The 24860-nt window shown below is 49.3% G+C and overlaps 1 protein-coding gene across 17 annotated transcripts in view; it reads left to right on the forward strand.

Annotated features, from left to right (window-relative positions):
• Positions 1 to 24860, forward strand: part of BIN1 (bridging integrator 1) — a 115208-nt gene that overhangs the window by 64660 nt on the left and 25688 nt on the right. For 6 of the 17 annotated variants that reach the window (XM_075609746.1, XM_075609748.1, XM_075609747.1 and 3 more), the window contains exons 5-13: positions 3861 to 3956; positions 4634 to 4741; positions 6122 to 6214; positions 8594 to 8679; positions 10506 to 10581; positions 12821 to 12912; positions 15151 to 15195; positions 17399 to 17570; positions 22274 to 22402. In XM_075609746.1, the coding sequence (XP_075465861.1) occupies positions 3861 to 3956; positions 4634 to 4741; positions 6122 to 6214; positions 8594 to 8679; positions 10506 to 10581; positions 12821 to 12912; positions 15151 to 15195; positions 17399 to 17570; positions 22274 to 22402 (897 nt within the window). The remainder of the gene's footprint in view (positions 1 to 3860; positions 3957 to 4633; positions 4742 to 6121; positions 6215 to 8593; positions 8680 to 10505; positions 10582 to 12820; positions 12913 to 15150; positions 15196 to 17398; positions 17571 to 22273; positions 22403 to 24860) is intronic. The other 11 variants (XM_075609753.1, XM_075609758.1, XM_075609759.1 and 8 more) reach the window with 5 other exon arrangements.

The raw sequence follows: 24860 nt of genomic DNA on the forward strand, positions 1-24860 counted from the left end.
TTGCTTTTGCAACACCTAATCCTCTAATCCTCAACCTGCTCTGGGGCCACGCTTCACAGCTATCAAAACCTTCACGTCTGCTACCACAGACTGCCGAATCAGGTACAGAATCTACACACAACGCACAAACACAGCACACACACACATTCACACAACACCAAACACTGCAGACTGCCTTTTCAAACCCCCCCTCCCCTCCACGCCACACATCTCCCTCCCGCAACCGGACCGCGAGGCCGCGGCCTCCACTCACACACCATGGCAACGATGTCCCTCCCCCTATCCCGCCACCTCACACAGTGTAGCTCCCGCGAACCGCACAGCACGCCTCATCTCCTGCACCTCACACAGCTCCCTACCGCAACCAGACCGCGAGGCCCCCTACCCCGCTACACCATGCCACCAATGTCCCTCCCCCTATCCCGCTACCTCACACAGTGTAGCTCCCGCTACACACCACTCCCTCCCGCTACACACCACTCCCTCCCGCTCCATTCCCTCCCCGGCGGGGGAACAGGCAGGCTGCCACGCGCGCCTAAGATGGCGGACCCCCTTCCTCCCTCGCGCTCCATTCCCTCCCGCTCCACTCCCTCCCGCTCCACTCACCACCCTCCCGCTCCATTCCCTCGCGCTCCACTCACCACTCCCTCCCGCTACACACCACTCCCTCCCGCTACACACCACTCCCTCCCGCTACACTCACCTCCCTCCCCGGCGTGGGAACAGGCTGCCACGCGGCGCGTAAGATGGCGGACCCCCTCCCTCCCTCGCGGCGCCGAGTGAGAAGATGGCGGCGGCCGGAAGTACAGGTAGGTGTCGCGTGTGTGTGTGTGTGTGTGTGTGACACTGCCCCCCCTCCTGTCCACTGCCCCCCCTCCTGTCCACTTCCCCCCCTCCTGTCCACTGCCCCCCCTCTCCTGTCCACTGCCCCCCCTCTCCTGTCCACTGCCCCCCCTCTCCTGTCCACTGCCCCCCTCTCCTGTCCACTGCCCCCCCTCTCCTGTCCACTGCCCCCCTCTCCTGTCCACTGCCCCCCCTCTCCTGTCCACTGCCCCCCCTCCTGTCCACTGCCCCCCCCTCCTGTCCACTGCCCCCCCCCCCTGTCCACTGTCCACCCCCTCCTGTCCACTGTCCACCCCCTCCTGTCCACTGTCCACTGCCCCCCCCTCCTGTCCACTGTCCACCCCCTCCTGTCCACTGTCCACTGCCCCCCCCTCCTGTCCACTGCCCCCCCTACTGTCCACTGCCCCCCCTACTGTCCACTGCCCCCCCCCTCCTGTCCACTGTCCCCCCCCTCCTGTCCACTGCCCCCCCCCTCCTGTCCACTGCCCCCCCCTCCTGTCCACTGCCCCCCCCCTCCTGTCCACTGCCCCCCCCCTCCTGTCCACTGCCCCCCCCTCCTGTCCACTGCCCCCCCCCTCCTGTCCACTGCCCCCCCTCCTGTCCACTGCCCCCCCCTCCTGTCCACTGCCCCCCCTCCTGTCCACTGCATCCCCCTCCTGTCCACTGCCCCCCCCTCCTGTCCACTGCCCCCCCCTCCTGTCCACTGCCCCCCCTCCTGTCCACTGCCCCCCCCTCCTGTCCACTGCCCCCCCCTCCTGTCCACTGCCCCCCCATCCTGTCCACTGCATCCCCCTCCTGTCCACTGCCCCCCCCTCCTGTCCACTGCCCCCCCTTCCTGTCCACTGCCCTCCCTTCCTGTCCACTGCCCCCCCCTCCCCCTTCCCACCGCCTCCCCTCCCCCTTCCCACTGCCTCCCCTCCCCCTTCCCACCGCCTCCCCTCCCCCCTTCCCACCGCCTCCCCCCCCTTCCCACCGCCTCCCCCCCCTTCCCACCGCCTCCCCTCCCCCCTTCCCACCGCCCCCCCCCCTTCCCACCGCCCCCCCCCACCGCCCCCCCCCTTCCCACCGCCCCCCCCCCCTTCCCACCGCCCCTTCCCACCGCCCCCCCCCTTCCCACCGCCCCTTCCCACCGCCTCCCTTCCCACCGCCTCCCTTCCCACCGCCTCCCCACCCCCTTCCCACCGCCTCCCCACCCCCTTCCCACCGCCTCCCCCCCCCTTCCCACCGCCTCCCCCCTCCTTCCCACCGCCTCCCCCCCCCTTCCCACCGCCTCCCCCCCCCTTCCCACCGCCTCCCCCCCCTTCCCACCGCCTCCCCCCCCCTTCCCCCTCCGCTCCCCTTTCCCCCCCCTCCGCTCCCCTTTCCCCCCCCTCCGCTCCCCTTTCCCCCCCCTCCGCTCCCCTTTCCCCCCCCTCCGCTCCCCTTTCCCCCCCTCCGCTCCCCTTTCCCCCCCTCCGCTCCCCTTTCCCCCCCTCCTCTCCCCTTTCCCCCCCCTCCGCTCCCTTTCCCCCCCCCTCCGCTCCCCTTTCCCCCCCCTCCGCTCCCCTCCACCCCCCCTCCGCTCCCCTCCACCCCCCCTCCCCTCCCCTCCACCCCCCTCCCCTCCCACCCCCTCCCACCCCTTCCCCCCCCTCCTCTAACCCTTCCCCCCCCCGCTCCTCTAACCCTTCCCCCCCCGCTCCTCTAACCCTCCCCCCCCGCTCCTCTAACCCTTCCCCCCTCCTCTAACCCTTCCCCCCTCCTCTAACCCTTCCCCCCTCCTCTAACCCTTCCCCCCTCCTCTAACCCTTCCCCCCTCCTCCACCCCTTGCCCCCCTCCTCCACCCCTTGCCCCCCTCCTCCACCCCTTGCCCCCCTCCACCACCCCCTCCTCCCCTTCCCGCCGCCCTTCGCCTTCCTGCCCGCCTTACCGCCTCCCCACCCCCGCCTCTGCCTTTCACCCGCCCTTACTCCGGCCGCCTCTGCCTTTCACCCACCGCCTCACAGCCGCTGCACGCACTCAACAGACACCCGCCACACTCGACACATACCTGCCGCCACACACACCTGCTGCCTCCCGCCCCTACGCACCGACATCACTGTCCCACCGCCTCACACCCTAGCAGGACCCCCACGCACAGACAGCACTCACAACCCACGCGCCACCCGCCGCCTCACACCCTAGCAGGACCCCCACTCACAGACAGCACTCACAAGCCACGCGCCACCCGCCGCCTCACACCCTAGCAGGACCCCCACTCACAGAAAGCACTCACAACCCACGCGCCACCCGCCGCCTCACACCCTAGCAGGACCCACACTCACAGACAGCACTCACAACCCACGCACCACCCGCCGCCTCACACCCTAGCAGGACCCCCACTCGCAGACAGCACTCACAACCCACGCGCCACCCGCCGCCTCACACCCTAGCAGGACACACGCCTCACATTTTTACATCACTTATGGCACCAAAATATACATTGTACTGTGGTGTGGTTACAATAAACCATTTTTATACAACATCGTATTACATTTTCTTCCATCTTTCTTTTCAATATTATTATCCAACCTTTACAACAAATACTCACCTATTGTTCCACAATTTATAAATAATACTACCTATTACGCATTTACATCCCGGGCAACGCCGGGTCTCTCAGCTAGTAACTTATAATTATAGTGTACAGAGCTTTCGGACCCTACATAAATGGCAATAGAAACCCACGAGGTTTTGGTAGCTGAACCCATGAATAACTGTAATGTTGCTCCGGTAATAGGAACCACAACCTGCATTCAATTTGCTTTTTTTTCAGGTCCAAGACGGTTACGAGCTACATTGAGATATGAAACTACTGCAGAATTTCACAATGAAATATATTTTGGGGGTAAAAAGGGGGGAAGAAATAAAATTGGTATAAAAGCAAACGATGTATGTTGGACCAGTATTTTTGGACCCGTATAGTGGAACCATGTGTTGACCCCCTGCCTGCTGGAGCATCCTGCCGCCGTATTTCTAACACATGTCTCTTCTCCAGAACAATGACTTGCTATGGACAGACTACCACCAGAAGTTGGTTGACCAGGCACTCCTCACTATGGACACTTACCTTGGGCAATTCCCTGATATTAAGGTGAGTGCTGTTCCTTAGCTGATATTGAAAACCTGAATGTGCAACATCTTAAACAGGTGGCCCCAAAAGACGGAAAATAAATGGGAGTGATGTACAATGTCTATCAATGCCGTGCCAGAATACGGACAGAATTAAGCCCATTCTAGTTTTAAATACCCCTCCCTCTCCCCCGAGTTTCTAACCTTTATTGATTTACATTAACTGTAAAATAAAATGCTTTATACTTTCCAAAGTACTACATTCTGACTTAAATAAGAAGTAAAAGCAGATTTCCATTATAGGAAGTTGCTGTAATCTTAAGGTCAGAATTTCAAGTTCTTTAAACAACTTCCCAATGATTATTTTATCAGGTTCATATTTGAAGAAGATGTTAATAAATTAATAAAAAATGGAAAAATGAGTTGGCTTTGTCTGGCTGCACCAACAGTGTAGTGAAAAATGAATGTATTATCTTGGAGCTGTTCCCCATAAAGGGTGAGTGAGGAATACTGGTTAGGTCCGTACTGGACCCTTCAATGGGATCCTAATGAGGAAAGTTCTGAAATTAACATTTCAGATATTGCATACCCCACGTTTCAAAAACGTCCTGCCCCTAAATAATCTCTGCAATATACAGTGGTGCTTTGTCTGCTACTAAGTGTTCTGTGTCTCATTGAATTTCTCCCCGTCTTTCCCAGTCTCGCATTGCTAAGCGGGGGAGGAAGTTGGTGGATTTTGACAGCGCGAGACATCATTATGAATCCCTACAAAGTGCAAAAAAGAAGGATGACACCAAAATCGCCAAGGTGAGCTGGCCCGGTGACCCGGGAGATACGTGGGCGCTATTTGAACATTGCAGTCTCGTAGTGGTTCAGAAGCTGGAAAAGGAAGGACAATAAGACAAAAAAACAGGAAGGAGACGTAGAGAAACGTGTTCTGTATACCTGTTCTTGTAATTAGTATGAGTTGTATTTAAATATACTATTTCATGCACATTGCTTGTTAACATAAGGTGAGCAGCGATCTATCTTAATCGATCATGTATTATATATTGAATTCACTCGCAGCAATAAGTGTGTTGCATTATTTGAAACAGACAATTAGGAAACTTGGATAAAGTAGCATTGTCCAGCAGTACGGATATCATTTGTTTTACTGTATGTTGGAATCTCTGCTGCAGTCCTTGGGTGCATAAGGGGCCCGCCCACCCAGCAATTGAAGTCGGTCTTCCTCCAGCAACCACGGCGTTAATATGTAGGATTTCGTTGTTTCTCATTTTATAACTCCTCTCTTTAAAGTGTTCTTAAATGTGCGCTGTACACCAATAACTTGTGCAGCAGATTGGTCTGATACTCGCTCTTTGAGCCATGACTTCAAGCTCAGGAACTATAATGTAAGCACGGACACAGTCACAGATATCAGGTCACCATTTCAGAGCGTCTTAAGCTGATTCACTGCCAGGACATTCGCCAAAGAGCAGTATCACTTGGCCCTTTAACTTCTGAATAACACTCGGCTACCACCAGTCAATTGAAGCGTTACAATAGCTTTAGGGCCTAAAGGAGGTTTAAACCTTTAAACCCAATGGATACGATCTTTCTGCCCTGCTTGCAGGGTTTATTGCATCCTCTTTTTGAGTCATAATGTTTAAGTGGGTCAGATCTTTCCCTATAGGTCGGTATGCAAACTCTATCCCCAATTGTGAACTAAACTGTCACAAATGTCTTCCATCGTTTCGAATGAATCGGGGATCTTCAAACAGAGGGGACGTGTGGGACTTCTCGGCAGTCAGATTTCAGATAAACAGGACTAATAATTGTGTGCTAAAAAGTTAGTCCCGTGTCCGATGCATGTAAGATATTAACACTCGAGCTGAATCCTCCGTTCCTCTGAAACGTATCGTGGAAAATGACCTGATTGTATTGTATTTCTGAGCTGTGACTAACTGTTCTTGTTGCTCTTTGCAGTTGATTGCTGGTTATGATTGTGTCAACGCCAATGGTTCAATCCATGTGGACACCTAATTGCTACTCTCCTGGCATGCTTCAAAGGATCACATAACACTGATTGCCCCCTTGTTGCCTTGGTGTTTGCTCCCAGCTTGTAATGGTGTCAATATTAAAAGCTTTTCTCTGTTTCTCTCCCTTCTTCTCTCTGTCTCTTTACCTGTTTGAAAACACTCGCAGCCAGTGTCCTTGCTTGAGAAGGCTGCGCCTCAGTGGTGCCAGGGAAAAATCCAGGCTCATCTGGTAGCCCAAACTAATCTGCTCCGAAACCAGGTGATTCCCTGGCTGAGCTGTAACCCTGCATGTGCTTCTTGCTTCAATCTGAGTCAACGTGTTGCAGTGCTCAGTCGTGGCAGCCCAAGATATGGTCTTCTCGGAAAGCTCGGATCTTTCAGATTTGTGCTCCTCCAACCTCAATACTTTCATGTACATGACTCAGCCAGGGTCTTCTCTGCCCTGAAGATGTGGTTTCTTCCCATCCAGACTGGAGTTTTTATTCCCAAACCGATGGCCTAAAAGCAGTTATCAGATGTTGACACATAACCATTAATACAAAAAGCCAAAATACATGAAATACAAACTGAATTGCCCCATTATTCTGCTTTTTGACTCTTTGCCTGTAAAGCCCAATCACAAATTGCAGAGCCAAGCAACACCAAAATCTTATCAGATGGCCTGTCAGATTATATGTAGCCCTTGAAAACTACCACTGTATGGACATTCTGTGGTATTGATCTACCTCCATGCCGGACTGAACACTGCACTGTTGTGATTTGTATGTTGTCTTTGGAATGTCACAATACTTCTAGCTTCCAGATCTCCAGGCCCAGGTGAGGAGGAACGCAGAAGGCGATACTACTAATCGCTGGATTGTTAATTTGTGTTTCAAAGTGGACAAAGCCTCTGAGTTAAAAGGCAACAAAAATTAGTGGTAAAACAACCCAGAGATCACCCTGCATTCTTGCTGTATTTTAGATCAAGAATCTTTATTCTAAACACGTCATTCCCTTTCATCATTTGGAAAGAGATTTTTTTTTTTAACAGGAATTCTTTAATGATATCCCTATAAATTGTGTAAAATCTATTTTATGCCTGTACAATTATTTATACGAATTTCATTCATTCCCGTTAGTTTGGACTCTTTGTGATTGTCACTTCCACCCGTAAGAATTCGGTGATTTGGAAATACAATTCCCAGCAGTGAAAGGGTCTTCGCTCAGGGGTGCTGAACTCCAGTCCGCAAGCCCCCCCCCCCACCCACCAACAGGTCAGGTTTTCAGGATATCCCAACTTCAGCACAGGAGGCTCAATCAGCCACTCAGTCAAAGACTGAGCACTGATTGAGCCACCAGTGCTGAAGCAGGGATATCCTGAAAATCTGACCAGTTGGGTGGGGGGGCTTGACGACTGGAATTGAGCCCCCCTGTCTGAGTTGACATTGCAAAGAACAAGGCTGCAGATTCCAAAATAGTTTAAAAACCAATGCTGTTGCAAACGCTTCTACAATCATGACATTGCTTGACAGAATCTGTTATTAATTCACTATGCATTGGGTGTCGCCGGCTAATCTCAAACTACAGTACATTAGAGAAGAAATTGTAGGAGGGAAACCATTGTACATGTGGTGGTTTTTATCTGATAAATTTTAGTTGGTTAAAAGGATTCTCAGTGACCGCTTCATGGCAGTGTGTGTTTGGCCACCTGGTTAGTTTGGAATCAGCAGACGTTCAGGGGGATCTCGGTGGGTACTGGAGCCATAATTATAAATGCTGATCATACGTTATTTTAACACCATTATGATTCCTTTGTGAAGCACCAGCGTCTTTCACTGCAATTCCTTCTTTTTAGCCCATTTTAAATGACTGTCTATTTGAACAAAGCCTGTTGGTGTGTACGCTATATAATTGTGACATTCTTCCCAGGTGTGTGTAAACAGTCTCTTGTTTTGTGTTGTTTGTTATGTGTTTCATGGCTGGGATATCCTGTGACGAGCCCATAATTACATATGATGGAAGCATAATAGGATAGAAAGTGAATGACTGTTGATCTCAACACATTGCTACATAAAACCTTGGCTATACTGTGCAATGTAATGCACAGCCCCCTAACATCAAGGTGGTGACCATAATGGAACCCTACGAAGAGGGCAATGCTGATGATCGAGTCGGAGGCAGCTCGCTGTACAGGAAAGGTGGCAGAGTTTGATGAGACCGATACTTTGAGTGGTAGGGTCAACAGAAAAATAAAAATGCAGTTACCGGTTTGTTATATAGAGGAGCAGCACAATCACAAAATGTTACTTGAGCCTTTAATACGGCAGTTATTGTAACATTGGTTAAATGGGGAAGTTCATTGTCCGCACAAGGGCAAGTCCTGCAGATCTAGATGAAATGAGTAGAGCACCCCTGCCCGGGAGAGCTCACAGTAGAAGTTGCATATGCTTCATGAGTCATCCAGTGACCACTCGCTCCACTGCCACCAGTGGGGGTGGCACGGGGTGGTTTCTCCACGCTTTGGCTGTAAGCAGGTAGTTAAATTTAAGTGGCAGAAAATGGCACGAGATGCTATGAACAAGATCAGCTAACAAGAAGCTTTATAAAGGTATGTACTGTGTGATGTAGATGTTTATATTTCCCATCTGATCTTGCTCAGGCTGAGGAGGAGCTGCTAAAGACTCAGAAAGTGTTTGAAGAGATGAATGTTGATTTGCAGGAGGAGCTGCCTTCACTATGGAATAGGCAAGTATGGGCTGGAATGTGGTAGTAGGTTTACTATGGGTGCATTAAGGCCCATATTTACTAAGCAGTCTTCTGCCATAAGACATCTAAGAGTTAATGTTCTGTAGCAGGGGTGTGCAAACTTTTGGTGCTGCGCCGCCTGCCTGCCCTCTCCAGTGCTGCGCCCCCTGCCTGCTCTCCCCCAGTGCTGCGCCCCCTGCCTGCTCTCCCCCAGTGCTGCGCCTCCGGCCTGCTCTCCCCCAGTGATCGCGCCCCCCTGCCTGCTCTCCCCCAGTGCTCGCGCCCCCCTGCCTGCTCTCCCCCAGTGCTCGCGCCCCCCTGCCTGCTCTCCCCCAGTACTCGCGGACCCTATGCCTGCTCTCCCCCAGTGCTCGCGCCCCCCTGCCTGCTCTCCCCCAGTGCATCAAATAACCTGACGCCACATTGCTGAATCAAGGCAAGTGAGTTACAGAGGCCTTGCGCGGTCCTCCAGCATTTAATTTAAATGCCTTGGGGAAGAGCGTGGGGCCACTGTAACCGCCACGCCACCCCTTCCCCCCCCCCAAAAAAAATCTCACGCTCCCCAGTTTGCTCACCCCTGCTGTAAGGAATCCCCCAGCATCAATCTTATGGAATAGTGCTGCTTAGTAAATATGGCCCTAAACCTTTTTGTTGATGTGTTCTTGCAAATGAAGACATGCCGTCACTATTCTCAGATACATTAATCAATCCTGGCGTCTGCTGCACCAGGGGAGCGCAAACTTTTTTCCCAGCGCCCCCCTGCTGGCAGTTCCCCTCTCTCCGTTCCTTCCCCCCCCCTCTCTCCGTTCCCCCCCCCCCTCTCTTACCGCGCTCCGGCGTCATGACATCACGTTGCCATGGCAACGTGACGTCACATGACCACGCGGCGTCTAAGAAGCCGCCGGAGCCAAGGTAAGTGAGGTTTACAGAGGCCTTCGCCGCTTCCACGGAACGTAATTTAAGCGCCTTCGGGACGCGCGCCGGACCTCTGCAAACCCCGCGCCCCCCGCAGACAGCCCCCCAGTTTGCGCACCCTGTGCTACACATTGGGGAGATCTACTGGGAAGATTCTGTAATAGACAACTGGGGGGGGGGCTTCTTAACTGATCCTCCAGCTATCTCAGGGGTCTCCAAACGTTTCAGTACGAGGGGCACATCGTATATTCTACACATTTTCGTGGGCCAAAGAAAAAAAATCTTTTTATAATTGTTTTATATCTATATATTTTATAAATGAACGAATACGTTTTATTTGGTTCTTTTTGGGGTAATCGGCATGATTATGATTCAGAACAAAAGAGAAATGTGACAATTACAGAGAGAGGACGCTGCGCTTACACTGGGAAATGATATATAATGAGCAAAAAAAATAATATATATATTGCAAGTTGCTGCGGGCTGGATAAAATCTTGTGGGGGGCCTGATGTGGCCCCCGGGCCATAGTTTGGAGACCTCTGATCTATCTCATGGGTGAAATAATGTCTCTAAAGGGAGCGGTATCAAGCAAATAATAAGCAGAATTTATTGTTCTTCAGATCTGTGTTAAATGTAACAAATAAATGTCAATTTTCCTACATTGAACATGAGTTTCTTGGAGACTAATTCTTAAAATAATTATACCTACAAATAATTCTTAATTAAAATAGCAATAAAAACTCAACGTTAGATCAGAGAGCTGTAAAAAATTATGATTGGGCAACCAGAAAATGAAAATGGTTAAAATGTTGCAAAATGTGAACCAATAAACTTTATGCAGCTTTACTCTAACATTGGAAGTGTGGCCATTTGGGGAAAGCAACTGATTATATTTATCTTGTATTGGCAGCCGTGTTGGTTTCTATGTCAACACATTCCAGAGTATAGCAGGGCTCGAAGAGAACTTCCATAAAGAAATGGGCAAGGTAAGATTAAAGCTCCAGCTGCTTCTACAGCAACTTGGGCCAGTTTCATGCATTCCACACGAGCTATTAGTTTGGGAGATAATCCATGCGATCTCAGGACACTCCCAAAAGACATCAAGATCCTCAATAACCTTCTGCACTGCAGCATCAACTCAGAAACGTAAGGAACCGATGATAAAATGGGACTCCTTTTTCGTTTATATTGTCACTGTTTTATTAGCTGCAGGGCTATGTCACCATGCCACATTCCTACTCTATCTTTCGGGGATGCTTTGCCATCTTCTGGTCTGGTGTTGTTAAACTCTCTGGGTCGGAGGGCCTGGGAACGCTTTGCTCTCTAATTCACTGCAGGCCCCTCTGGTACTGAAGATATTCCAGTTCGCTCAGAGCATGGAGTCCCCTTGGCTTGTGTGGATGAACGAGTTCTGCTGGGATAATAATTCCTGTGTTTTGCAGCGTTTCGTTCTGTCAGATAGGCTGAGACGTGTTACTCTCGTTGCAGTCACAGGAACTACAAAGCCAAACAGATTTCAGGCCAAGTCGAACACTCCCAAAGAATTTCACAATGAGCCCGTATCAGTCAGGCATGGTCTGCTCCCCCATTAAACTTTGTGTATGGCTCTTATTCTATGCACTAGTTCTGTATACAGTAATAAGAAAACCAAGTTATTTCTAAAGAGCCCAAGGGATCTAAAGAATGTTATTAGCAATGATTTCGTCCGTTTGTGTGTGCAATGTGAGCAGGTGCAGTGTCACTGACAGAAACATTTTATTCTTGTACTACCTGTTTTTGTTTCACTCCACCTTGATCACGTTTGCGTTTGTTACTGTCTTGATACAATTGTCTCAATACAAAGCTGCATAGAGTTCCCCAGGACTCTGGGATACAATGTGTCATAGGAAATAATGAGGCTGCGAGCTGGTTAGTCACTCCCCATTGCACATCTTGCTATAAAGCAGGGCTTCTCATCTCCAGTCCTCAAGACTCCCCCAACAGGTCAGGTTTTGAGGATATCCCAGCATCAGCACAGGTCAGAGACTGAGCCACCTGTGCTGAAGCAGGGACTGATTGAGCCACCTGTGCTGAAGCTGCATCCATGCATTAACTAGAACAGAGCTCTGCGGACATGCGTTGTTAGAGGCAACTCCTCTTTTGCCTCTCATTAGCACCAACGACCGTTCTAGATCATGCAAAGGCTCTTTCCGGACAGCAATAGCATTTCACGCTACGTTATTACTTAACGGGCCATTAGCCCAATCACCGCCTCATTAAGGCACTAACGGACCTCTAGCTCTGGGTCTCGTGCTTTCACATTACTGCAACGTCCATATATGGAAGCCCCATGAAAAACCAAGTTTTATTTAACATTTAGGGGGTTATGTATAAAAGTCTCCTGTCTGCACAATGACTGTGATACATTAGGTGCAGTTTTTGTTGCAGACGGGAGACGGATACATTACCCGCTCATTGTTATTAGACAGAATGTCTCTTGCTCTCTTACTCGCACGCTGTTAATATGTGACATGTATTCTGCATTGTATAGCCAGTATTGGCATGTTTATATTGCACATGTATGTTCCAAAATACATCTTATATTACCCTTTTTTATTTTATGTAATTATAATGCATTGTACTTGCAGTTACTGTCAATTCTATTTGGTTAAAATATATAGAAATACACACACATATTATTAGTGGAGATCGGTGAATTCGCTGAAATCAGTTTCCCGGATTTTCGCTGCTGTTCCCCCCCCAAATTTCGTTTTGCGGTGTAAACTCCGCATATGGATTTGGGCGCTTTGAACCCGCGCAGATTCATCAAAATCCTTCATTGGATACAACCCGCGGCCGGATTTGTCAAATTCAATCGGCGGATTCTACAGAATACGCCACCGGATTTCTGCGTCCGCGGATTGCGTTCTACAAATCCGTCCCACGGGCTGCGGAATCCGGCGTGTATTGGTAACAATAATAAAAATCCGCCAAACGCGAATCGCCCTTTTTGACAATGATCCGCTGAAATCCGTCGAGCAAAGGAACCGGCCGATCCAAATTCACACAATGCAAATTGTCCCATCTCTAATTATTAGGCCTCCATATATGCCCCCGATTGTCTCAAGAAGAAGCAGAACTACTAGAACTCTACTACAAAATGGGTTATTATAGGACATTAAGACGGCCGGCCTGCGACAAGCTGTGCTGACTTTTTACCTCCTATGATTTGAACTATTTTTACAGCTGCACCTAAACCTCAGTGATGTGATGGTGACTCTGGAAAAGCAGCAGGGCAAGCCGTCGACTAACGCCTTCACCGTGAAAGCCCAGCCAAGGTTAGTGCCAAAGCACCGGCGGCTCGTCCCATCACAGGCCTGGTTGGGAATTAACGTAAAGAAGCAATCTGCTAACAATCTGAACGGGTTTCCTCCCAGGAGGGGCGAGCCCAGGGTGGGCTGGGGGGGTCCATCCGGGGCAAACTGGGGAAACCACATGGAGGCCATACTCATAGTCTGCTGCCATAGTTGTCGTTTTTTGGGCGCCAGCACCGTAAAAAAAAAAACAACCAACCTATAAATACCTCCGGAATGGGGAGGGGGGTCTCCGGGTGTCGGGGACCACCCGAATCAGAAAACATTAAAAATGGTTACGCGTTCTCGGGTGGGGTTGTCTCTTTAACCCCAGCACCGCCTGAGAGACCCGCAAGATTTTGCATTGCAGAAAAGGGGTTACAAAAAGCCTAATGTAAGGCCCAGTACCGCTACTTTTTAATAGGTACTGCTATGACTACTGTGTAAAAAAACGTTGTCCCTGTCACTTTTCCTTTGCCACTATTCGGTCCCGTGGTGCTACTGGTAACGTAGAAAGCCACAAACCTGTACACCCACCCATGGTTTTCCACCCACTCGGCATTCTTTCCCACCGCAGACTTTCATTATCGGGCTATTAGAAATTAGTGTCGCCATTTACCTGCGTGTTTGTATAATGTCGACTTTAATAGGATCACTTTCTGTAAAGTCAGCCTCATACACATCCCAGATTCCAATGTGATCACCCCCTTAAACTGTCAGAGATACAGGATCACTTGTAAGTGAGCCAGTGTGGCTGAGAGCTGTGTATGTCTGGTTCCTGTGGCAGCTGTTAGGTCAGGCGTGGGCAGTGCATGGAACTGTCACATTCGTTGGGTCCTGAATGTCAGTACTACAGAGCTTGGGTTTCTTCTCATCCAGACAGGGTCACTGCCAGGATAGCTCTGCAGAGATGCATGCTCCCCAAACAGAGCGCTCCCCAAACAGAGCGCTCCCCAAATAGAGCGCTCCCCAAACAGAGCGCTCCCTAAACAGAGCGCTCCCCAAAGAGTGCGCTCCCCAAAGAGTGCGCTTCCCAAAGAGTGCGCTCCCATAACAGAGCGCTCCCCAAATAGAGCGCTCCCCAAATAGAGCGCTCCCCAAATAGTGAGCTCCCCAAATAGAGCGCTCCCCAAATAGAGCACTCCCTAAACACGGTGCTCCCCAAACACGGCGCTCCCCAAAACATGGTGCTCCCCAAAACAGGGCGCTCCCCAAACACGGCGCTCCCCAAACACGGCGCTTCCCAAAACACGGCGCTCCCCAAAACACGGCGCTCCCCAAAATAGGGCGCTCCCCAAAACAGGGCGCTCCCCAAAACAGGGCGCTCCCCAAACACGGCGCTCCCTAAACACGGCGCTCCCCAAACACGGCGCTCCCCAAACACGGCGCTCCCCAAACACGGCGCTCCCCAAACACGGCGCTCCCCAAAACAGGGCGCTCCCAAAACAGGGCGCTCCCCAAACATGGCGCTCCCCAAAACAGGGCGCTCCCCAAAACGGGGCGCTCCCCAAAACAGGGCGCTCCCCAAACACGGTGCTCCCCAAACACGGCGCTCCCCAAACATGGTGCTCCCCAAAACAGGGCGCTCCCCAAAACAGGGCGCTCTCCAAACAGAGCGCTCCCCAAACAGAGCGCTCTCTCTGGCAGATTCCTCATAATACTGAATAATAATAAATACATTTTAATTCCTTCACACACTACAGAGATTTTCATGCAGCCAGCTCTGGGGCGGAATCTTGCCAGCACATTTTTGACACACTGGTTTGTCCGGTTCCTCCAAGCATTAGAGCAGGGTTGGCCAAGTCCAGTTCTTAAGGGCCACCAACAGGCCAGGTTTTCAGGATCTACGTGCCTCAGCACAGGTGGCTCAGTCAGAATGACTGAGCCACCTGTGCTGAAGCAGGGATATCCTAAAAACCTGACCTGTTGATGGCTCTTGAGAAATGGACTTGACCTCTCCTACGTTAGAGAAATATTAGCAACTGTAGTATTATTCTTGCCACGTCAATTTTATTACCCATTTTATGCACAGATTCTTAGTGATTATCAGCGGGCAATCTGCATCTCTGAGAGCTAAAATGATGCACCCAAGGTTTAGCCTGCGATCTAGCTCATGTGGTCAAGGACAGCACCTTAACCACTACTCCTGGGGCAGGTTTTTTTTTGTGTCTCTTGAGTTTCTTTTGTCAATGATCATCATTTCCACCCCACCAATTCCAACAGAAAGAAAACTAATTTGTTCTCCAGGCTGAGGATAAAGCGGAACAGGTAGTGTGATGAACTGCATCGTGGATTAACGAAAGGGTGCAGTTTGCGTTATAATATTAACTATTGTTTATCTTTTGGAATGTGTGTCTGGTTTTGTTGTATACATTGTTGCTGACCAGAGCATGCTTGCTGCAATTTACTATATATCCTGTGTTTGTGGTGGTCTGAATTCCAGGTTCTTAAACACTTACTTTCACTACAATTGAGGGTTACTGTAGTCTTCTCTACAAATGTGTAAAGCTGAAACAATGTGTTTTTAATATCCCTTTACATATAGGTTGGTATATTACCATTTCCTCTCTAGCCATTAAGGGCTCCATGTTAAAATGGATTGGAAGCAAGATGTGACACTGTGTGCTCATTTGCATGCCATTTCCCAGAATCCCTCGCTACAGTGAAAGCGCTGTATGCTAAGTGATAATGGGGACCTGTCTTAGACATGTCATATTTGTATTTTCTCTCCTAGAACTTCAACTCCAGCTATGTGTTCTTTGTCTACTAACTTTAAGACTAAAATGAAGATGCCTGAACAATTGTTTCGAGGAATAAGTTTAAGTTCATTTAATGAAATCAAGTCATTTGTGCATGACGGAGTGTGACTGGAGTATTATTTCGTGCGATTTTGTCCATGTAACAATTTTAACAGATTGCAGTTACTAATTCGAATGGAAAGGGGGCAGCTTTAATTGTCTTTGTCATTCAGTTTTACACTGCAACATTTGCCCAATTTTGCAGTGAAAACTCCCAATAGAAATGGAACGTGGCAAGTTTTTATTTATTCTTGAAAAGCCGGAATGGACCACATGCTTTCATGCTTCTCATGGGTAGAAGTGCTGTGTGCTTTACACGCCATTCGCAGGACGTTGCTCCTATGTCTGTGCATGTCAGCAGACAGGTGAAGGCAAAATCCGGCGCTGCTATGGGTCATGTCACCTAATTCCACACCCTACGGAGACATGTGAGCTGAGAGCGACGACTGAAAACTCTCAGTAAAACACGGATCATTTTAACCAACCACTTTATTTTTAGGAAGAAAAAAAAATCTCAACTTTCTCTCACCGCCAAACAATTCCAGCCCTGTACGGCTAACCCTTCTAAATTATACAATGGCCCCTCGAAGACCTCGCCATGCTATTGGCAGCTAGTCTGTTTTCCAAAGAGCTAGCAATCTATTTGTTTTTGAAGGCACAGGGAAGTAGAGCCTTGTCAAAGAACAAAGACAGGGGCATAGCTATAGCCCAGGCAGCCTGGGGGCCCGCACTCTCGGGGGGCCACGCTCTCTTCCCCCCCCCCCCGTAGAGAAAGGCGGGGGAGATGGTATGTGGTGGCGGGTGGCCCCGGCATTAAATGATAAGCCGGTAGAAGAATCAGCACTTGAGGTGGCCGGCCGGGGAGGAGCGCCCTCTAGCAGTCTGACCCAGAAGTCTTTCTTACTTCCGGTGTCTGCTGCTAGAGGGCGCTCCTCACCTCATGTTCTGCCTCTACCTCATGTACCGGCTTATCCTTTAACACCCGGGGCCCGCCGCCGCATACCATCTCCCCGCGCCTGTCTCCATTACCACAGGTAGGCATGGAAGAGCAGGAGGGCTGGGGGAGATCTGATGATGATGAAGGGGACGGGGGAGGGGGATAGATGATGATGATGAGGAGGGATGGGGAGAGATGATGAGAGAGAGGATGGGGAGAGGGAGAAAAAATGGCAGTCAGTATTAATATTAAAGGGGCCCTGATTTATTTATTTTTTGGACTGGGGGCCCGCGCTTGTCTAGCTCCGCCACTGAACAAAGAACTACCACTGAAATTCAAACTGTAGTTTTCTACCATAATGGCAGGTTTTACCATATAAAAACGATGCAGTACACTTCAACATTTTGCTGTCTGGCAGTTATGCAGTTAAAAATTCTGATGCATTCTATGAAGATGAAGGCGGGGTCTGCAGTTTAACACCTTGGCTGCCAGTGAGGCTGCCTATACCTTGCAAAGCAGTGATGGAGATCTTGTATTGCATATCTGTTGGTATGTTGGGTGAGAGCATTGACATGAAAGCAGAAGGTGACATGTAAATCCATGTCCCCCTGTAGCAGCTGGGTGCAGCCTGAGGCCCTTGCTTAAGTGTCCCACCAGAGCAGAATTAAGGAAGTTATCACCACTAATACATTGGAATCATGGGAACACCATGCATCATTCTGCCTTCTTTTTACAGTGATACCAGCTCCACAAAGGTGAACAAGAGCCCATCCCCACCTCCTGATGGGCTTCCTTCCTCAAGCTCAGAGACCAAGACGGTCAACCACGAACCCGAGGAATCCTTTGCTCCACCCTCAGCAACTTTTGGGGAGACACCATCTGTGGTCATATCCAAGTCACCTTCTCAGGTATCCCAAGATCAGGCCTGCCCAGAGCAGCAGCAGGTCATGTCTGTATGCTGTGCTGTCATGTTTGTTTTCAAGGAGGGAAGGACTGTTTGGCCTGGAACACGAGTCTGTTTAGAGCCCCTCAGTAACGGGGTTCCATTGTGCTTTCCAGCCTCTTGGAAGTCAGGGGTCCGAAGGCATATGTAACTACGTCAGTAGTTCCCGATTCACAACATTTCCAGTGGAATGCTTTTTTCTTATACTAGAAACTCTGTTGATGTCACATGATATGCAGAAGCCTCAGTCTAGAGCGTCCACAGTACTAGATATGCCATCAATCTAATGCAAAAGATGGGGGGGGGGAAGAATTGTATCCCCCCCTCCGGCAGAGAAGAACTTTAATTAGTGCCACTATATCCACATATAATCATTTCAAGTGCTGCTGGTTGTGGAACCTGGATTTCTCTTGATTATGTTGAATAATCAAGTCCTGGCTCTTGAAACTCCTCAAGCTTTCTCATCTTTGCTTCACTATGGGGTCCTTCTTTGGGTCCTTCACTAATGTCTTGGTTCTGATCAAACTGGTGCAGTTTCCATCCTTGTTACATTGTATCTATGCAGGTTATGTAGTTCACTTGCATCAAACTTTAAAGCACTAGTCTCGGCCTCTTGAACATCATACAGCGTGAGCTGCACATATTGGGAGTCTGAGTATGAATATCAGCACTGGCTATGCTCACCACAAGGGATTGATCTTTATCCTTTGTGTAACCACCAACCCTCATAATGTTTGTGTTCCCAACTCCAGTCCTCAAGGATCGCTAACAGTGCAGGTTTTACGGATACCCCGGCTAGAGCACAGGTGGTTCAGTCAAAATGATTGGGCCACCTGTGCTAATGAGAGGCTATCCTTAAATCCTGCACTGTTAGCGGTCCCTGAGGACTGGAGTTGGGGACCTCTGTATTACAGAATACAAACAAATGCTACATGCCCTGTAAAATCAGAGCAAAGAAGCAGAAATGATACCATGGGCATTCATTTTGTACCCAGAGAAACTTCAATGATCAAGGACATTTTATTATCACACAGCAGCATTTTCTGCATCAAATGGAAAGCACCCTTTAACCCCAGTAATGCCAGAGGGTACACGCTGTTACTGGCGGTTCTTGCCCTCGAGGGGTTGTTTACATTTAACGCAGATTGTTAATCTGGGCGTTTAAACCACTTTTGATGCCATTACAATAAAGAAACGATGCACAGAGATGCAGAATTTCATATAAAAATTGTATCTGTACATGTCCTGGTACTCACCTCCCAAACCGCAAGCTGTTATACACCAAGTAAAACCAGAAACAAACTACCTAGATACATTGACACACGATGCTTCTCTCTGGCTCTTATTCAACATGCCGTGAAGGTGTTTGTCCTGTGCTGGAGATGACTTTAGTCTAATTAATTAGTGGAGCTGAACTCTTTTTCAAGCATGGGAAAGTGGCTTTACAGCATCGTGAATAGGAGCCTTGGTTTCCATTTTGCTCCAAAATGACCTTCATGCGTTTCCCTCTGATGCTATGCTGGGTGGATCCATATTTCACAACACATCCCTGTGTAGAGATGGGGGGTCTCCTTGTTGGTTCTGTCCTTCCCTTCCCTTGTTTAGTCATCACTGGTGTGTGCTTTTAAAGCATCCCTCCAGAAGGAAAGATAGCGTTAAAGCAACAATCTATGATAGCCATCTATTTTGAGAGTTGGGAGGGGATGTATAACCTGAACCAGGTGGTCCCCTTTGAACGTTTGCATGGTCCCCCGACATCCAGAGACACCACCGTTCACAGGATATTACTCATTTTGTCTGGGGAGAAAGAATATTTCTTCCCAAGCAGAAATTATCATCTTTGTCACGTTCGGTTCGGGGCAGCCAATTAAAAGATACAACATTTCGTTTTATTTGGGGGAAACACCAGTATAAAAAAACTACACGTATCTTGGAAACCGGAAAAGGTGGTGGGGAGGTGTGCCTGGATATCAGGGGACGATTGATCATCACTGGGGAACCCATCAGTTTAGGTGAGCTTTAAAAAAACGGGGGAAAAAAGAAAGGTATTTTGCTACTTTTAAATGTGCCCCCGTAACTGTTTGTTTAGCAAATAAAATCTACATTTTTCAAACAGTGACAAAAAAATAAATATCAACATGAAACCATTGGCCTTAATCCTAAATGTAATGTGATAATCAGATTGATTCTGGAGAAGTTCACGAGCCCTAGAAACCCCCCAACTTGGGCGTTCTTCGTAGATAAAGGTGAACTTCACAAGTATCTACTTGAGATGTGTTGCAGCCTCACGAAGAGGCGCGAGTTATCACACAGCTGAAGAAGACACTTGTGAGGTATCAAGAACATGTGCCGTGTTGACATCTGATTAGCCCCTTGGTTTGTCGGAGCGGCCGGCCACCTTGCAACCTGAAAATATAAACGTCATCTAAAATGAGGAGCCAGTCACAAAAACCAGCTCCCGAGTTACTGTTCCGTTACAGTGAATCTATAGATGGTTATGGGACCATCAAAAGGATTCTGCGGTTAGTACGAGATACACGATGTCTCGCTGGGGTCTAACCGTGATACATCGTGGTCTTTCCTGCTCTTTGGGTCTCTTCTCATCTTCCCAGCCAGAGAATACATTTCAGGACCTCCTGGCAGTGAAGGGCCCAATCCTAATTTATTTAAGGTTTTAATTCTTGTCTCTATATTCTTTATTAACATTTAAAGATGACTTTTGAACAGTTTTAGGCATGGTTCTGGTACCCCATTGGAAGGTACAGCTGCTAATTCACCGTATTCATTCCAACCCCATGTCCAGGAAGTAGTCTTGTTCTGCTGGCTAATTTGTAGAAACAGCGGGGCTTCTTTGATGAAGATCACCCATTTCCCTAAAATATGTCCCAGGAAATCCGCAGAGTATAGGAGGGAGGGGGTGGGGGGCATCTTGTATGTGTGCAGTGCTGAGGGTGCCTGCCATGCATTGCAGAGTCCCTGCAATGGGATGAATGACCCCATGTGCTCCCCAAGTCTCCGCTGACGTGTAGGATGCCGGGGGGGATGGTTATTCTAAACCTATCTATGCTCTGCTGAATCTTCTTGTCTTTTCAATATCTCTGGAAATCCTACTTTCTGCAACACTGCACACAGCACAATGGAGAGCGCACGCCAGGCCACTTACTCATCTCAGCCCGCATTGTGTTGCACACTAAGGAAACCTGGGTTTTTATTACATTGAGGGCTTGCGTGTATGTTTTGGCTAACTCCCCCTCTGTCATTGGGGCATCCTGGATTTTGACTAATTAAACCAGGGGTGGTCACCTCCAGTCCTCAAGAGCCACCAACAGGCCAGGTTTTCAGGATATCCCTGCTTCAGCACAGTCTTCGACTGAGCCACTGATTGAGCCAAGTGTGCTAAAGCAGGGATATCCGAAAACCTGACCTGTTGGTGGTCCTTGAGGACTGGAGGTGCCCACCCTTGGTCTAACTAAACGCAGCCATTTAAGTATTCATTTAGTCCGTTGAAACGTAGAAAACCTCCCTTCCTTCCAACCTCCAAGGCCTGATGAGCTTCTGGGGCCCTGGTCAGCTGGCTGGTGCCCTGGTCAGCTGGCTGGTGCCCTGGTCAGCTGGCTGGGGCCCTGGTCAGCTGGCTGGTGCCCTGGTCAGCTGCTTATCTGTTAATCTGTAATGATAACCAGCGTTAAAGCGTCAGTCCCGAGCCTGCTTGGCTTATGTGTTTGTGTGTGTGTGCAGGATGAGAACTGGGGGTCCCTGTAGCTGCACTGCATTATTTTTAGGAATCCACCGCGTCGTGCGTTACGGCTTCTCCTGGTGACGCGATATATTTACATCCCAGCATGACTCCAGGAAGTGATACGGGCGCCTTTACCGGCAAGTATCGCGGGAACCAAAATCCCCCCCGGAACTGGAAATAATGCGATTCAGCTCCACAGACCCCCCTGGGAGGGGAAAGGAGGGGGGACTGCTGCTTTAACCTAACAAATGAGCAGGAAGAGGTGGGAAGGAAGCCACTTGCGCCATCTACTGAAGCATCTGTAGCATTACACATTGAGAAAATTCAAGGTACAACAGCATTGGGGCTTAAGTATCCGAATTTTGGTTGCAAAACGGGGGCAAAAAAAGCAGATTCAAACCTTTCAAAGAACAACAATCTAGTTAAAAGTTTTTTTTTTTTTTTTTTAATTTCTAAGCTGGTGCTGTTTTCTTGCACTAGTGCAGGGGTAATCGCATTCAGTCCCCAAGGGCCACCAACAGGTGAGGTTTTCCAGATATTCCTGCTTCAGCACAGGTGGCTCAAAATGAACGAGCCACCTGTGCTGAAGCAGGGATATCCTGACAACCTGACATCTTGGTGGTCCTTGAGGACTGCAGTTGGCCACCCCTGGCCTAAGGTGTACAGATACTTGTAATTATTCTGGCTTTTTGACCCATGTGTTCCCCAGGCTGCTGACCCCGTGTGTGTTCCGCTTGTGTATATTAATACACATTATTTCTTTGCACAGGGAGTAGCCCTTGCTGCAGTGAAATATATCCGGTGATGTGTGTCATGTGATTGACCCAGGGGGGATTCCCTCTGTCTGTGTTTTGCTAACCTGTATGTTTTTTTGTTTGGGTGGGAGGGTCGTGTGAATTGTCTTTGCTGTTTGTTTTACTTGCATGTAGCTGAGGAGAGGCCCTCCGGTCCCACCACCTCCAAAAGCCACGCCGTCCAAGGACCTCAAGCAGGAGAATATCATCGGTCTGTTTGATGACAATTTTGTGCCCGAGATAAGTGTGACCACTCCCTCACAGGTTAGCGGCTGCCCTCCCTCCCTTCCTCACCTCTCCTTCTACTTACCAACACCCGCATGACCAAAGTAATTGGAGGTGTTACTTACAGAGACCAGACCAGATCAGGGCAACGTGTGCATCCTGAGGTGGTTAGAACACCTCTTTAAGGCCCAAATATCACAAAGTGCCTCAGGCGTGCTAGACCCCAGCACCGGTTTGGGGACCTGGACCTAAGTTTCTTACATTTGGTCATTAAATGACATTTTTTGGGGGGGTGGGCGCGGCACTTACAGAGGCCCCGCGCTCTTCCCCACAACATTTTAATTAAATGCAGGGGGAGTGCGCAAGGCCTCTGTACTTACCTTGTCTCCGGTGGCCCCTGGCAATGCGGGGTCAAATGGCAATGCGACGTCACATGATGCCGTGATGTCAGAGGATGCCGGAGAAAAGGTAAGGGGGGGGGGGGGGGGGGGAGAGCAGGCAGGAAGGCGCTCCCCAAAAAAGTTTGCGCACCCCTGCTTTAGCCCACATAAAGCTAAGAACACTCGCTGTAAACCAAATGGGAAGGACAAATATGGGATGGCAACTTAGAGTATGACTCATGCGCTGTCCAGCGCAGGTATATTTCAGCGCAAGTTGCGAGCAAATAGTCTTTGTAACGGAATTTGCCCTTCTAATACATAAAGCCCCATCGTTTTTTCAATTAAACAATTTCCCAGTCTTCTCCTAAGTGGCTACCAACAGGTCAGGTTTATGTATATCCCTGCTTCAGCACAGGTGGCTCAGTGATTGGCCCTTGAAGACAGGAGTTAGCCACTCCTGATCTAGGCCATGCATTATAAGTCGGGGATAGATTGCTTGTAGGCCAAATTTTCAACTCCACCTGTATTGTAGCATTAGAAGTACATTGGTTTTGGCCCGGTTTACCTTGATTAGCTTATCCCTGCCTCCTAGCTACAGCATATCAAGCAGGGATCCTTACTTTGGTCCCTCTGGAAAGTAACACCTCTAGGAAACCTTGTTCCTTTTTACCCTCCCGCCTCCCGCTTCCTCCTGTCTCCCGCTTCCTTCCGCAACCACTGGCTTCTCGATTTCCAGCAAAGGAAACACAAAGAGAGATTGGTGGGTGACTAGCGCAGCAATTAGAGATGGTTGGGGTAGAAGTAGACATTAAAACCCATGTGTTGATTGGACAGGCACCATGAATACAAGGAAGATAAATGACATTTCATCGGCCACTCCTGCCTTTCCCTTTCCATTTTGCTGCCCATCTGGATGTTTTCAAACATTACTGTCCCCTCCATTCAACTTTCCTTAAAGGGTGACCCCGCTGCTATACCAGGGCAGAATTACGCAACTAAATACATGTTTTTTCAAATCAAATTAACCCTCTCTCGTCCATAGCGGGCACAGTAAACCTTGAGGTCATGTAGAGTCTATGGCAGAGGTGGCCAACTCCAGCCCACATGGGTCAGCAACAGGTCAGGGTTTTAGGGTATCGCTGCTTCAGCACAGGTGACACAGTCGTAATGGCTGGGCCACTGATTGATCGACCGGTGCTGAGGCAGGGATAACCTAAAAACCGGACCTGTTGGTGGCCCTTGAAGACTGGAATTGGCCACCCCTGATCTATGGTTTCACTGCATGTCTTGAAAAGATGGTGATGATATAATGATATATGGGCCAAGTGTCACCCAGTGCCATTTCTGCAGCTTTTCTGCCCCATAAGGAATGCACAACAATTCTGCATTGGGGAGGAAGCGAGGAAGCCACAAAGAATAGTATAGAATTCTGCTGTTGGAGAAGCCACTGGCTGCTGGACTTGACCAAGCTGTTCCTATCTTCTCTGTGCACGATCTTAGCACAGTGGCTGTCTGTATGCTTCCCTGCAACTGGCTATACTGCTGTTTTATGTCATAGTTGTTGCATTACATACACCTTTTTCTTTCCATGATTCCTACACAACACCAGCTTTTCAATTACTTTGTGCAATGCCTGTCTGTCTGTTGCAGGTATGGGGTACAGATTGGATTTAAATAAATGGTTCTTCTCGGTGATTTGGGGCAGGTTGAGCCAGCTGCATTTTGTTTCTCATAAAATCCTGGGTTATGTAGAGCTGTTTATTACCGAGGGGGAAAAGCATTCAGACAACCAAAACAAAAACATGTTCAATGTGTTTAAAGCAGGGGTGGCCAACTCCAGCCCTCAAAAGCTACCAACAGGCCAGATTTTCAGGATAGCACTGCTTCAGCACAGAGCCTCCTGTGCTGAAGCAGGGATATCCTGAAAACCTGGCCTGTTGTTAGCTCTTGGGGACTGGAGTTGGCCACCCCTGCTTTTTAGCATCAAACCATTTAGTTAGCTTTGATTTGTTCAATGTTTTGCTTCAAGCAAAACGCCTCTGGGCAAAGCTCGTCAGAGAGCGTAATGAGAGACTTCCCGGAGATACCCCGGGGCACGTGTCTCATTGTAGCTTTCT

The sequence above is a fragment of the Ascaphus truei genome, chromosome 7, assembly GCF_040206685.1.
Source record: "Ascaphus truei isolate aAscTru1 chromosome 7, aAscTru1.hap1, whole genome shotgun sequence".
NCBI classification, from domain to species: Eukaryota; Metazoa; Chordata; class Amphibia; order Anura; family Ascaphidae; genus Ascaphus; species Ascaphus truei.